This window comes from Tribolium castaneum, chromosome 3 (assembly GCF_031307605.1).
Source record: "Tribolium castaneum strain GA2 chromosome 3, icTriCast1.1, whole genome shotgun sequence".
NCBI classification, from domain to species: domain Eukaryota; kingdom Metazoa; phylum Arthropoda; class Insecta; order Coleoptera; family Tenebrionidae; genus Tribolium; species Tribolium castaneum.
In genome coordinates this window covers 24,066,089-24,080,135 of record NC_087396.1, presented here as the reverse complement: position 1 = coordinate 24,080,135, position 14,047 = coordinate 24,066,089, and the positions used below count along the sequence as shown (strand labels likewise).

General features: G+C 32.7%; 4 protein-coding genes across 10 annotated transcripts; 2 read left to right on the top strand and 2 right to left on the bottom strand.

Moving 5' to 3' along the window:
- The first annotated feature begins 573 nt into the window (after positions 1–573).
- CycH (Cyclin H) lies at positions 574–2,154 on the top strand. The gene is made up of 5 exons (XM_967877.4): positions 574–775; positions 823–1,019; positions 1,071–1,272; positions 1,583–1,929; positions 1,978–2,154. Exons 1-5 carry the CDS (start codon positions 659–661, stop codon positions 2,105–2,107), a joined length of 993 nt encoding a protein of 330 aa, XP_972970.1. The 5' UTR covers positions 574–658; the 3' UTR covers positions 2,108–2,154.
- Positions 2,144–7,987, bottom strand: lms (lateral muscles scarcer). Of its 5 annotated transcripts, none has more exons than XM_064355549.1 (8): positions 7,803–7,973; positions 7,568–7,756; positions 6,655–6,828; positions 6,413–6,610; positions 6,202–6,364; positions 5,800–6,001; positions 2,497–2,797; positions 2,144–2,406 (listed from the first exon to the last, which is right to left on the bottom strand). In XM_064355549.1, the coding sequence occupies exons 6-8, from the start codon at positions 5,963–5,965 to the stop codon at positions 2,211–2,213; spliced, it is 663 nt and encodes a 220-aa protein (XP_064211619.1). In that variant the 5' UTR covers positions 5,966–6,001; positions 6,202–6,364; positions 6,413–6,610; positions 6,655–6,828; positions 7,568–7,756; positions 7,803–7,973; the 3' UTR covers positions 2,144–2,210. The 5 variants fall into 5 exon arrangements, with proteins under 5 accessions (XP_064211619.1, XP_064211618.1, XP_064211620.1 ...); XM_064355548.1 differs by having other exon boundaries at positions 5,800–6,023; positions 7,803–7,972; XM_064355550.1 differs by having other exon boundaries at positions 5,800–6,023; positions 7,568–7,749; positions 7,803–7,972.
- A 31-nt stretch (positions 7,988–8,018) lies between these two features.
- Positions 8,019–9,135, top strand: LOC661647 (ras-related protein Rab-5A). Of its 3 annotated transcripts, none has more exons than XM_015981260.2 (5): positions 8,019–8,158; positions 8,201–8,328; positions 8,377–8,601; positions 8,651–8,728; positions 8,785–9,135. In XM_015981260.2, exons 1-5 carry the CDS (start codon positions 8,116–8,118, stop codon positions 8,911–8,913), a joined length of 603 nt encoding a protein of 200 aa, XP_015836746.1. In that variant the 5' UTR covers positions 8,019–8,115; the 3' UTR covers positions 8,914–9,135. The 3 variants fall into 3 exon arrangements, with proteins under 3 accessions (XP_015836746.1, XP_064211621.1, XP_008195249.2); XM_064355551.1 differs by having other exon boundaries at positions 8,021–8,158; positions 8,207–8,328; positions 8,776–9,135; XM_008197027.3 differs by having other exon boundaries at positions 8,022–8,158; positions 8,776–9,135.
- A 2,061-nt stretch (positions 9,136–11,196) lies between these two features.
- LOC661602 (uncharacterized) lies at positions 11,197–12,560 on the bottom strand. Its single transcript, XM_967753.4, has 5 exons — positions 12,375–12,560; positions 12,006–12,133; positions 11,740–11,949; positions 11,615–11,692; positions 11,197–11,553 (listed from the first exon to the last, which is right to left on the bottom strand). Exons 1-5 carry the CDS (start codon positions 12,415–12,417, stop codon positions 11,338–11,340), a joined length of 675 nt encoding a protein of 224 aa, XP_972846.1. The 5' UTR covers positions 12,418–12,560; the 3' UTR covers positions 11,197–11,337.
- Positions 12,561–14,047: the final 1,487 nt, after the last annotated feature.

The following is a 14,047-nucleotide window of genomic DNA, read 5'->3' as shown; positions in this document are numbered from 1 at the left end:
TGAAATTTTGTGCAGAACATCGAGACATTTTTTTTATATGGCGCATATTGTTTGAGACCATGAACTAGATCCTAAATAATGACACAAAGAAATATATTTTTAAACATAAAAATACTTTTAACGACGCTGTTAGATATCTCTTCACTATAAGCAATTAACTATTTCCATAAACAAGTTGTAAACATATATGACAGTTATTACAACTTAAGTAAACATATTATTTTTTACTTTTACTACGTAGCAAAAATGGAAATTTTGTCCCAACAAAAGCCCAGTCGAATCTAACGTACTTGAATTTTAACAACGGTTATTTTTGCTCATTATTGTGTAGGTGTAGATTAATTATTGAAAATCCCACCTTAATACTACCGACTTTGACATTTGTTTGCCATCTAGTAGGCGAGTACAAAACTAGAAACAACAATTTTAATTTTAATTAAATAAAAGTAACGCAGCTAATTACCATATGATACCAAAATTTCTACGTTTTTAATTTTTTTGTAAAATTTTCAAATACATTATATAAAAAATTTAGATTACAGTTTTCTTTAAATAAAGTGTTACAAATTTGCGAGAGAGGTCGGCACGTTGCGTGACAGCCGTCATGTGTCAAACTAGCACGTAACCTAACTAAACAAATTTCAAAATCGCTCAAAATATGTTTTCCACGAGCACGCAGTGTAAAAATTGGATGTTTAACAGCGAAGATGAGTTAAATAAATTACGCGAAGCTGCGAATTTGAAGCATATCCAAGCCTACGGCCGCCACATCAATGTAAGTTTTTCGTGAGTGTTTCACGTTTTTTGAGTTTGTTGGTGCAGGAAGCCGCTCGTTTCGAGTTTTTTCTCACTGCCGAGGAGGAAAAGATAATGGTGAAACGTTACGAAATCCGATTACGCGATTTTTGTAAACGGTTTCAACCTCCGATGACGCGGTGTGTGATCGGGACTGCGTTCCATTATTTCAAGCGTTTTTACATTCACAATTCGGTAATGAACCACCATCCTAAGGAGATAATGTGAGGGGGAGGGATTTGTGTGTTGGTTTATTTTGACTGTGTTTATTAAAGGGTCACGTGTATTTATTTAGCGTGTAAGGTTGAAGAGTTCAATGTTTCCATTCAGCAATTTGTTGCCAATCTCAAAGGCGACAGGGAGAAGGCCACTGATATTATTTTGAACAACGAGTTGTTGCTGATGGAGCAGCTGAATTTCCAGTTGTCGATTCACAATCCGTTCAGGCCAGTGGAGGGACTACTAATTGATATTAAAGTTGGTTCAAGTACCTTGAAAGACTAATTCTAGGAGGCGAGACGGCGCTTTTTACGCTTTTTTGCCCCAAAAACTTCACTCATTTCACCAAGAATTACCAGTGAATTATACCAGCTTTTCAAGAGATGTAAAATTTTGATTTTTTTTGCTTAAAATTTTATGAAAATGAAAATTTTTTTCTTAAACTCTCTCTAGTAAAGTTTTGTGGACTTTTCTATACGTTCACGACTTCCGACCCGAAGTAAAAAATTCGTTTCGCCTCTTAGTTTTATTTCTTCATCGAATTTGATTTCCATTTAATTGTTTTTAGACTAGATGTGCATTAAATGATCCTGAACGTTTAAGGCCTGGAACTGAACATTTTCTCGAGAGAGCATTTTTAACAGACGTTGTGTTATTGTATTCTCCGAGTCAAGTGGCACTAGCTGCTGTTTTACACGCAGCCTCAAAATTGCAAGAAAATTTAGATTCTTACGTCACTGATACACTATTTGGGGTTGAGGGAAGTGGCAAATTGGCTGAATTAATTGAAGCCGTGCGAGCTATCCGATCTATTGTTAAAATGGTCGACGCTACGCCTGATAAAAATCAACAGAAACTTTTAGACAAGAAATTGGAGAAGTGTAGGAATCCTGAAAATAATCCCGATAGTGAAATGTACATCTCCTCCAAATTTTTATTCTTGGGTTAATTGTTACGTTCCAGATATAAGAAACGAATGCAGGCTTTGCTGGACGAAGATGACGATTTGTATCACCGTATTTCGACAAGGACTGATTCTTTGGATAACTCCGCCTTAGGCATGTCAGTGGGTGGTTCACCCGAAGTAGCGTAATATTGTGTACTGTATTTCAATTTTGTGAATAAAAACTATAACTTAAACATTTATTTCCTTGGTACAAAAATGACTTATTACAAATCTTTGGTTGAGTAAATAATTACGAATTTTCGAAATGTCTTCCGAAATTTTGAAGCTGCATCATTGGTGAGTTTTCATTCTGGTGATGTTCCGGAAAGCTGACGTAGTTTGGAACACACTGTCTAGGCACCAGGGGTGTGGTGGGCGGCGGTGGTAACATGCTGGGCACTGAGGGCACACTAGAGAGCCCGGGTTGGCCAGGATAGTTGAAAAACCTAAAAGTTGTTAGCACAAAATACGAAATTAAAAAACATCAAATAAAGCAACTTTTCATTTATTACAAAAAAAAAGAAGTGAATAAATACCATAATCTGTCTCCCAGAAAAATAGGCCTTGGGGTGAGAATCCCCATCGAGGTGTAATATTGCTGTGCTAGAAGTTCGACATCGTTCGTATATTTCCTCTTCCACTTGGTTCTCCGATTTTGGAACCAGATCTTGATTTGCGTCTCCGTTAATTTGAGCGTCTTGGAGAGTTGGCACCTCTTCGCCACCGACAGATATTTGTTCCGTTCAAATTCCGCCTCCAGAGATTTAATCTGTGAGGCTGTGAAGGCCGTCCTCGGCCTCTTCTTCCTCTCATCGTCCGATCTGTTGTCGCCACACTCTAAAAAGCACGAACCCAACACCAAACAGTTGTTTTTAATTTGCCGTGGCGAAATTTATGTTTTAAATGTCGAGTGGGAAGTGCAGACACGTTAAGAAGACGCTAATTTGCGCCAGAGACAGAATTAGATTTTAAACAGCTAACGATCTGGAAAGCGCTGAAAAATGACACGAAAAAACAAACACGCCGCTATCTTGCGCCCATATATTACGGGGAAACATGACTGCAGGCCTTAAATATTGGCTGATTTAAGGACGGTTTCGTGTGCGACGATTAGTGACATTAATTTCTGTTATAAACGACATTTAAGAAGCCTTTGGTGCTAAATTCAATTTACCAGGACTGCGGGATGTTTTAAATAAATTTATGACACTTGCTGCAGTATTTACAGCGGTTTAATTAGCCTGCCACCAAAACCACATTGTTACAAATCGGCAAACATTGGGATTTTTATTTAATTAATAAAATAATTTGGAATTAATTAATCGTCTGCATATAACTCAAGTTATCTCCTGAAAGATTTCCTGCCGACTAATTGCCGGTACATGACACCGCTGTCTAAACAGAGATTAATTTCTTAACTCCCGAAATAATTGCAGATGGTCGCTGGCTTCACTGTTAAATTTAAGTTGTTGTAATACTAATAATTGTTTGGGATTTGTTGGCAAGCTAATAAGCGTGAGCAATTGTTGCAAATGGACTTGAAATAGCTGCGGAAATCGGTTTGAGGGAGCGGGGTGATGAGAGGTGTTTAGTAATTAGACAGCGTTTAGTGTCACTTTGTCTTTTAAAACACTCGCTGTCAATTAGGCGTTGATGTATGGCCGCACGTACACATGTATATCATTCAGTGGAAAAGGATGTGTAAGGAGGTATGCCAAGAGCCAGAGTCGGATATCCCAGGCATTTTCGAATTTGTCTACGAGTTTAAGTATTTTTAATTTGGGGACGCTGAAACGGTTCCTCGGTATTTAGCAGGAATATGTGGAGGGAAGCAATTAGCGGCAATTTTTCGGTTGACGCACCTTTTTGTTTTGTACGTGAATAATTAAAGCACCTGACCAATAAACATCCTTTAGTGTTCAAAAATTCGTTTTATTTCTCTAAATTAGGAGCATTTTTCCCAAATATCGAGCTTATATCATTTTATACAAATCCAATCGCCTCTCAAAATAGAAATTTACTTTAAGGACTAATTTCAAGTTTTTCTTTGATTCTTTAGTCCTGATATCATGAGTAGTTATCTTTTTTTTCTATTATTGTTTAGTTTTTCCTTATTGATTTATTTCTTTTTACTAAAATTTTGCCTTTTATCCCTTGAAAAGTCTGAGGTACACAGAGTTCAGTTATTTTATTTCCATTTTTTTTAATATTGTTTTCGATAAAATCTGTACTTATCTGAAGTAATGTTAACGAATTTTAATAAACTTATCAACATTAAAAAATACACTAAACACGTAACATTTTCGACCTTGTTTGCAATTGGGAATTTTTCACTTATAGACGAAAATTTTGCGAAATAAGTAAGTTTGTTAAAAGAGTTATTTTGTTAAAAGATAATTTGGTAAATGTTTTACGAAATTTTGAAAAATAGATAAGTACTTGACAGTAAGAAGACATTAACAAAACAATGTTATTTCGACATAGTTTGTGATTTTTTTGAACTCTAGTAACGAATTTGAGCGAAATAACTTGTTTTTTGTTCAAAAGACGTGTTAAAATGCTTGAAAACAAGCAAAAATCATTACGAAAACTTTTTTCTCTTTTCCATCTTATGAAGCTTTTCATATTATGGTCATTTTACAAGCCTCTTTGTCTTTAAATTTTAATTTTGGATTAATTAGAAAATAGCCGCCAACAAAGACTATCTAGTGGTACTTTAATTATTTTATCCTCCACTGAGTAAAACAAAAAATAACTTGCTACTGAGATAATAGTGTTTTTTTTTCATAAATTCTTTTATACGAAACTAAAGCAAGGATTTTTTTCAAGCTCCTCAATAATTCACTAATAATTTGAGATTTTTCCATTTCAAACAGTTGAGATGGAGATTTATTTTTCATTTTTAATTTTTTAAATAAATTTTTATTTCTTACTTTTTTCTTCACGAATTTAATTCTCTAGCAGTCTAGCTTTTAGTCTTTTTTTTATTTTTATTATTGGTTTATTTTGTATATTGTACAGTAAATTGTTTTCACTCCTCATTGGTTTATTTCTTTTTATTACATTTTGCCCGTAAGGAAATTTGGCCTTTTGTTCCTTAAAACCTTAAAAATAAATGAGGTACACCAACAATTTTTTGTGCTTTACTTGTAAATACAGCAAAAAGTTGCTAATTATTTGTGATAATTTTATTTTTATAAAATTAGACCAACGATTTTTCTCAAATTGCTGTCAATAATTCGTCATTTATTTGAGAAGATTTATCCATGTAAAACAATTAGTAATAAATCATACTGAATTACATTGACTTAATAAAGTTGCATTAAAAGTTCTGTGCAAAGACTTTTCCTGTTTTTCTTGTTCATTGTACCACAGATGTTTGTTTCTAATTCACTTTTTATTGTTTGTTTTCTTTAGCCTTTGAAAAACTTGAAATAAATACAACGAAACAGAAATTGAAATGCGTCCTCACAAAGGAACGACAAATTTATTTTCCGTATTTACAATCATTACTTATCCCCTTGATATTTTTATCATTTTGTTTTTGCAAAACTGAAAAATCCTCACCGCAAAAATATGCTCATATTTCATTGTCAAACAATGAGATAAAATTAGTTAATAGCAGAGCGCTACAGTCTAATATCCGAGGTAATATAAATCGTAAAATTTACCTCGACGTGACTTGTTTATTGCCGTATCTGATATCAAAAGCTTTCCCTGGTCTTTGATGTTTTCAGCGCTTGTAAATTTTCAATTATGTGGTCATTTTTTACAAACTAAAGTGGACGTAAATACGCTAATGAGGCTTATTTATCGTTACGATTTATTCGCAAACTCACCCTCTTGGTAATTTCTTTGGTAGAAATCGCCGGAAGTCGACACAACTTCTTCGCATTTTTCTAAACTATCACTTTTTAACGACTTGTTGGGAGACAATAAGGAGTCGATTGAGAAATTGATCGATTTTTCCGAACTGATCTTAACACTATCACAGTTTTCAGTCATTATGTGCGAGGGCTTTAATTTTGAGATTTCAGGCGGCTGAAACAATTTGTCTGAAAATCTGAAAGCAGTTTTAAAATTACTTAAGTTCGTCATGGTTTTGCACCAATGGGTGCCAAGAGGCGGGGTTTCAGGAGGGAAGGGATAATTAAGATACATTTAGTTGAGAACATGTGGCTTCAATGGATATTAGTTTTTCAAGATATGAAGCTAATTATTTTTATGGATCGCCCAATTACCGTTATGAGAAACCAAATTTATTTTCAGCGGTTAAGTGGCCTAGATGTGGGGCCAAATTATTTACACATTAACTAGAAACATATCTTATAGTTCGCCACTTGTTGAAAATTGGCAAGAACGGTGCAGCCGTTTAACAATGTAGGTAAATACACCAGCAATTAGCTTAAAAGAAGTTTTTATTATTCTTTACTTAACAACTTAATAACTCACGCCCAAAATGGCAACAGTGAAGGAAATGGCTCCAGAGAAAACAAACTTTTCCCCAATGTAATCCAGGAGCGGTTTAGTGCAACCTTCCTTATACGTCGGTTCCTTGCAGTCTGAATTGTCCTTACAACAACTTTTGAGGTGACTTGTGTTCAAAACCCTGTGATAATCCTGGAATCCGTCGAATCCGCAACATTTAAACTACAATAAATTTCAATAAGAAAACGCAAAAAAATCATTACAACTTTTTTCTGAATATAGTCGTAAAAATCGTCCCATCCTTTGTGTTTTTTCCGAAGGATTTTTTCGAGCTCCACATCAATATCCTTCATATATGGTGAGGAGGCTTTCTTTAGGTGTAAAGCCACAATGCCAAAGTCGGCATAAATTACAAAAATCAGAAGGAACATACAAGTGTTCTAAAATGCAAAAGTAATTGTGATTTCAATGATTTTTTTGGTGCCCACATTAGAAATATTGAAAGTTCCAATAAAGATATGTGTTTGAAAGTTGGTATTCAGCCATAATCCGTTGAATTCTGCTCAATGAAAATACTTTCAAGATGGCGGCACTTCCGGTTATACCGGAAGTCGCTATAAACTTTGTTATTTTAAATGGAAAACTATGTTTTTCGCTGCATTTTTGGATTAGTTGAGTTATTTTAAGGCCGTTTTTATCATCATTCTCTATACCCAAGTTTAGCCGTTTTCGAGATATTTAAGATTTTTAAAAAAAATTTGAATTTGCAATCGTTTTTAGAAATTTTAAAACACCAAAGAAAAGATCTTGGCTTACTCTTTTAAGTGAGCTAAAAAATATTACCAAATTTTTTAAAATGGCAGTGTTATCGATTTTTGAACTGGAAGGTGCAAATTCAAAAAAAAATTAAAAACCCTAAATATTTCGTAAACGTCTAAATTTAGATATAGGGAGAGCTTATAACTGCGTGAAAATAACTCCAGTAATTCAAAAACGCATTAAAAAATATAGCTTTCCATTGCAAATAAGAAAGTTCCGGTATAACCGGAAGTGTCACCATCTTGAAAATATTTTCGTTGAGCAGGACCTTAAAGATTTTTATAAAAAAAATCAGACGACTATCATTATTAGAACTACCATTATTTCTAATGTGGGGTTTAAACGCAACACTCTGTATACTATAGCTAGGAGAAACTTGTTTTTGGATAAAGTGCCGCAACATCCCATGACTGTTGTATTGCACAAAAAAAGACCAAGGGCTATTAGAACAGCCCCAATGTAAACGAATTGATTTTCCGTCGCTTTCTCGTATTTTATTTCGAATTGGATCCAAGTTATGCCAATGTAGGAAAGAATTACACCTAAAGCCTAAGTAAAGTGTTAGTATTTTTCAACTTATAGTGATTTGTTTTACCAGTATTGCACCATTGAGGCCTAGTATCGCTACTTGGACGGAAAAAACCTTCATTTTAGTTGACACAACTGACATTACATGGTTTTGTCCAAAATTGAAAAAAATGGTTCCAAAAACCTAACATTTTTTAAATAAATCGCTACAAAATAATGCAAATGTAGTCAGACATTCCGCAGGTGTTGTGTTATCTTTATAATATTTATTTTGTATTTAAAAATAATGCGTCTAATCTTCAGTACCAACCTAATTTTTGCCTTCCTTGTAGTTTAACATTCGTAACAAATGCGTTGTTAAAAGTAAAAAGTATTCGAAAATGAGTCAAATCACAGGAAAAGTCGTCCTTTTGGGAAGTTCAGGTAACAAGTCTGTCGTAAAATGAGTACTCCATTTGTTTGTAGGAGTAGGAAAGTCAAGTGTGTTTATTCGCTGCACACACGAATTTTTTCACCCTCGTACCACCGCCACTATTGGCACATTATGCTACTTTAAAACTTTCCGAATCGAAACGACTACAGTAAAACTTGAAGTATTTTTTAAATAAAGTGAGGCCCTGTCTAGGTTTAATTTGTGGTAGATATGGGACACAGCCGGCATGGAGAGATTCCGGGGAATTACTTACATGTATTACCGGCATGCCGACGCAGCTCTGATTTTTTTCGACATCACTTCGAGAAAAAGTTTCCAGGAGGTTAAATTCTGGATCAACGAACTGCGAAATAACTGCGATAATTTCAATGCTCCTGGTAAAAATCTCTTGTTTATTGTGGGAAATAAGCTCGACTTAGCGTCACAACGTGAGGTTTGTGTCTAGTTCTAACGTTTTTCATTTTTATAAAAAAAAATCACAGGTATTCAGAGATGAAGCTTATCAGTACGCCAGAGAACAAGGAGCTGTGTATTACGAGTGTTCGGCAAAGAGCGGCCTGGTAATTGTACTTTAAACACACTAGTAATTTAACATAAACATTTCAAGGGTGTTCAGGAACTGTTTGAAGATGTGGCCCAGAATATTTACGACAAATTTGAACCAAACTCTGTGAAGCTCTCCGAAACTGTTGCCATAAATTCGGAGGATAATGTCCGTCAAACAACCAAATGTTGTAACAAATAATAGTAGATATTTCGCATCCAGACATTTACAAAGCCGTAAAAACACGATCTTATTAAAATAAATAATAGAGTCTATAATTTACCCCAACATTAAGGACCTTATTGAATGTGAAATGTGTGAAGTTTAAGTGTCTCAAATCACAAACACGTGCTAAACTATTTACTGGCCACAAAGTGAATATCCAGATGCAACACATTTAAAAAATAAAGGCGTAAAGTTTGATTAATTTATTATTTAGCACCGACAGCTCTTTTCACAATTTTAAATAGGAAGCGACACATTAAAGGGATACGCTTCATTGACTTTTCCCACATGTGGTGCAGCCCCAAATCAAGTGGAAGCGCCACCAATTAGGAGCACTGTGTGTAAGTTTGATCACACCTTTTGCAACTTGTAATTACAGCTCTTATAAATAAAATATGTGCTTGTTGCAAACGTGGTATTAATGTTTAATTTGAAAAACTGGGCGTTTTGTAATAAATCACTCGTTTTACAGTAGGGTTTACAGGAATTTATGAAATTTCGAAATAATTTGCGGAATCTTAACTATAATTTGACACTTGAGGAGACCTGGCGCCTTTATATCCGCACAGATGTGAATTGCTAAATTGCCGCAAAACTTGACTTACTATCAAGTTTAACTTGTAATTGAATCAGTTTCAAAAGATAGCAAGAAATTGAAAGAAGAGAAAATACCTAGCACGAGTAATTTATTATAATAAAGAACTGAAATATTGAGTATAAAATCATGGTAAATCCATTGGAACATGAGTCACAAGATAAAATATCAGTAGAATCTAAGGAATCTCTGGTTAATTTGACACTCAAGAAGATGTGGCGCCTTCATATCCGGTGATTTTGCTACTGATATCTGTGCCAATTATTAAAACAAATAATAATAATAAATAATAAGCAAATAATTTTTTTTATTATTTCCAATTGAGAAAAATAACCTCTTTACAATTAAGGGCTTTTCTAGAAGCAGAGTTTTAACGAACTGCTCTTTAACGAACATATGATAAATGAAATGAAATTTCAAAACAAACTCAAAACTGGATAAAAGAAGAGAACATCATTTAATTTTCAGGATTTCAACCGATTCTGTTTTACCTCTTTTTTGTCGAAAAAAGCCGAGAAGTATTAAAAAAAAAATAAACGAATAAGAAAAAAAAGAAGGAAATAGTAATAAAAGAAGCAAAAACTCCATTTTTCTTTGCCCATCTTTTGGTTGCGTTGAGAAATAAAAAATGTAAGGAATGGTTTTGGAAAGGGTTTTATAAATGAAACAAAATTTTAAACAAAGTACTTGTTTTTAGGGACAATTTTTTATCTCAGATTTTTAACAAACTGATCCTTGAACATATTTTACTTCTAATTTTAGCAAAGTCAAGCTATGTGTCTGGATTTGTTTACGGATTAAATTTACTATACTTTGTATTTTAAAACTCAAAACTCGATAAAATAAGAAAAAATTTGAACCAGAAACTCATTTATTTTGCAGAATTTCAACTAATTCTAAGTGGTTTATCTTTTTTTGTATCTGAACCTTATTTATTTTAATGATTTTGTCGAAAAATGCCGACAAACATTATAAAAAAGGAAAACAAGATAGATATAAAAAGTGCAGCCCAAGGACTTTTAGTGGAATTTAGATTTTGAGCAAAAACTTCAATTTTATTTGGCCATCTTTTAGATGCGTTGGGAAATTTTGAATAAAGTACTCGTTTTTAGTCAATTTTTTGTATCAGAATTTTCCTGAAGAACACATTTGACTCCTAATTTAAATTAAATATCAACATATTTATCTGAATTTGTTTATGGATAAAATCTTCTATTCTCTGTACCTCAAAATTCGATAACATAAGAGAAAATTTAAACGGGAGACTCATTTATTTTGCAGAACTTTAACCAATTCTGAGTGGTTTACCTCGTTATTCTTTTAACAAAAACTTATTTATTTCAAGCGATTTAGTCCAAAAAATCCGACAAACATTAAAAAAAACAAGATAAACACTCAAGAAAATTTATCACTTTTAAAGTCATCCTTTTGCTTGAGTTGAAATAAATTATAAGGAACGGTTTTGGGGAGGGTTTTAGGCAATGAAACAAAATTTCGATTGTAAAACTTTATTAAACTACGTAGTAAAATAATGCAGAAAATAAAAATGTTATTGAATAAACAAAGTTACGTAAAAGAAAAATATAAATTCTGTTACATGTCATAATGATATGAAAAACGAGGTTAATACTGGGACGCATAAACGCTAAGATAAAATTCCAGTCTATAAAACAGAATACGTAGATTTATTACGTCTTCCTACATATCACAAGTGTTAATTTATCAGTTCCGCTTAACAAAAATATTGCTCCAATGATTTCTTGTGTGTAAAATTAATCACAAATTTTGGATATGGCATCAATTGTTCAGCAACACTTCTTCACAGTATTGCCATGTGCTATGCTATTAATACTCAAATTAACCGTCTCCTCTTTCCCCGTATCTGTGGCTTCGAGCTCGCTCGAATTCGCCATAATATTATCGATATTTTCACTGTCGTACACTTTCAGATTGTGGTCACTGCTATTTCCCAGCAGTCGAATCAAGCCTCGCGCTACGTCGTCAAAAACTAAACCTACGCCCTAAAATAACACCGTTCTTTCAATTAATTTACAATTGAAAGAACAGTACAAAATAAATTACCTGGTCATGCATGGCTGAGCATTCGTGATAAGTAGCTCCTATACTTTTGGCATACTGTATTGCCTCGTCCCTATTCACCTGTTAACAAAAAATAGAGAAAAATCAAAGTTTTGGGTTCGTTTTACTTGTCTATTTTTTGCTAGGTCGCTTTTGTTGCCCACAACGCACAGGACCATTGGATTGTCAACGTTTTGTTTGAGTTCAAAAACCCATCCTTGCATGCTTTCGAAACTTTGTCTTAGTGTGATATCGAAAACGATTAAAGCAGCATTGGCGTTGCGATAGAACATTGGGGCCATTGCTTTGAACCGTTCTTGACCTGCGGTGTCCCATATCTGTTTAAAATAGATTTGAATAAGGAAAGAAAACGCAATAATGTGTGTGAATATACTTGAAGTTTTACAGTGATGTCGTCAATTAGGAGTTTACAGCTGAAGAATGAAGCGCCAACGGTTGGGGTGATGTGCTGGCTGAAAGAATTTTCCACATAGCGTATAACTGTGCTGGTTTTTCCCACACCTATTGTAGTAGTCACAGATAAAACAGATAAAATTTTATCAATTTGAGTACTGGATGATTTAATTTCTATGAATATAGTAAAAAATTTGCTCATGTATTTCAATAAATAAACATGTAATTTTAGTAATGAATGAAAGAAAATACTACTTTTATTCAATACTAATTGATTAATTTTTGTTTACAATCAAGCGATAAAAACAAATAAACATAACACAGATAGTGCATTATTTAATAACAATACCTTGATGTCCCAAAACAACCACTTTACCAACAATTGTTTTCATTGTTGCTAATAAAACAAAACAGCCAGTTTGAAAAACTCACAAATCAGATCACACTGACAAATAGTGAAAATGTTGAAACATTGTACTGTAAATCCCCTCACTAGATAGATTAGTTTGAGGTTATATTTTGACGTTTTGATCATAATAAACCAGTAGACAACCAAAAATACTCACATTTGAAACAGAAATCTGATAGCTTCGTAAGGTTTTTTGATCACAGAGGTCGCAAGGCACGATTAAAATTCCGATTACGGCCAAAATGTATCAAAAATTCACCAATATGATTTTTATTATGGTTTCGATTACAGAGGTATTTTTAATTTCTTATTAAAAAAATTATAATTTAAAAAGTAAAAGTCAAAATACCGTAAAAATACGGTGTGTTACAGCGAATTCTACGGTTAATTTTGTGTGTTATATTAATTTGTTGCAATCATAGATTATTCAGAAACTTAATTTAAAAAAATAGTTAAATTTGAAAAATGGTGGAGGTGCCGGTTTTTAAATAAAAAAATTATTATAATAATATTATATAAAATTATTATATTATTATTATAAGTTGAAAACTGAAACTCCTAGAGCAAAACGGTTTTTGCTATCGTATTCTACAGCGCATTTTACGATTTACAGTGGTTTGTTGCAACTCTAAATTACTGAGAAAGTTTATTTTTAAAAATTATGTTTATGAGAAAAATGGTGGATGCGCCGGGTTTTTAAATTTAAAAATTTATAACTTAAAAACTAAGAATCAAAGATCAAAACGATTTGTTTTACGGTTTTCTACGATTTATTTTACGTATTTTAGAAGTTTGCTATAACTTTAAATTATTTGAAAATTTAATTTACAAAATTATGTATATTTGAAAAATGGTGGGTGCGCCGGTTTTTAAAATAATAATTGTAACTCAATAACTAAAACTTTTACAACAAGACGGTTTGTTTCAGCGCATTCTACGGTCTATTTTTCATATTATAAAAGTTTGTCACAGTCCTAGATTGTTTGAAAACTTAATTAAACAATTATTTTTACTTGGAAAATGGTGGATATGTTGTTTTTTTAATTCGTAACCTAAAAACTAAGAGTCATGGAGCAAAACAGTTTTATCCAGCTTATTATATTATATTTTACGTATTATAGAAATTTATCACAATCCTAGATTGTTTTATTTAAAAAATAGTGAATGCGTCTTTTTTTAATTTATAACTTGAAAACTAAAAGTCTTAGTGCAAAACGGTTTATTCCAGTATTTTCACGTATTACAGTGGTATGTTACAACGTTAGATTATTTGAAAACTTAATTTAAAAAAAATTATTTATATTTAAAAATGGTGGATGCGCCGGTTTTTTTACTACAAAATAATAATAATTAAAAATTAAAGTCTTTAGAACAAAACGGTTTGTTTCAGCGTGTTTTACAGTCTGTTTTACGTATGATAAAAATTTGTTACAACTTAGATTATTTGAGTACGCATTTTTAAAAACATTTATTTTTCAAAAATGGTGGAGGCGCCGGGTTTTACTAGAAATTCGTAACATGAAACCTAAAAGTTTAAGAACAAAACCTATATTGCGGTTCATTAGACTAATTTTTTAAGGGCTTTTTTCTTACATACAGAATATAGGTACCAA

Excerpts from the sequence above, each read along its gene's own strand:
- CycH (XM_967877.4), top strand. The coding sequence starts at position 659 with ATGTTTTCCACGAGCACGCAGTGTAAAAATTGGATGTTTAACAGCGAA. Across the intron at positions 1,273-1,582 it reads GACTACTAATTGATATTAAA|ACTAGATGTGCATTAAATGA; the intron begins GTTGGTTCAAGT and ends AATTGTTTTTAG. Across the intron at positions 1,930-1,977 it reads AATAATCCCGATAGTGAAAT|ATATAAGAAACGAATGCAGG; the intron begins GTACATCTCCTC and ends GTTACGTTCCAG.
- lms (XM_015981259.2), bottom strand. The coding sequence starts at position 7,877 with ATGTCAGTTGTGTCAACTAAAATGAAGGTTTTTTCCGTCCAAGTAGCG. Across the intron at positions 6,611-6,654 it reads ACGACTATATTCAGAAAAAA|TTTAAATGTTGCGGATTCGA; the intron begins GTTGTAATGATT and ends AATTTATTGTAG. Across the intron at positions 6,365-6,412 it reads TCACTGTTGCCATTTTGGGC|CTAATTGCTGGTGTATTTAC; the intron begins GTGAGTTATTAA and ends ACTTCTTTTAAG.
- LOC661647 (XM_008197027.3), top strand. The coding sequence starts at position 8,116 with ATGAGTCAAATCACAGGAAAAGTCGTCCTTTTGGGAAGTTCAG. Across the intron at positions 8,159-8,200 it reads CGTCCTTTTGGGAAGTTCAG|GAGTAGGAAAGTCAAGTGTG; the intron begins GTAACAAGTCTG and ends ATTTGTTTGTAG. Across the intron at positions 8,602-8,650 it reads ACTTAGCGTCACAACGTGAG|GTATTCAGAGATGAAGCTTA; the intron begins GTTTGTGTCTAG and ends AAAAAATCACAG.
- LOC661602 (XM_967753.4), bottom strand. The coding sequence starts at position 12,417 with ATGAAAACAATTGTTGGTAAAGTGGTTGTTTTGGGACATCAAG. Across the intron at positions 12,134-12,374 it reads GGTTGTTTTGGGACATCAAG|GTGTGGGAAAAACCAGCACA; the intron begins GTATTGTTATTA and ends CTACTACAATAG. Across the intron at positions 11,950-12,005 it reads ACATCACTGTAAAACTTCAA|ATATGGGACACCGCAGGTCA; the intron begins GTATATTCACAC and ends TATTTTAAACAG.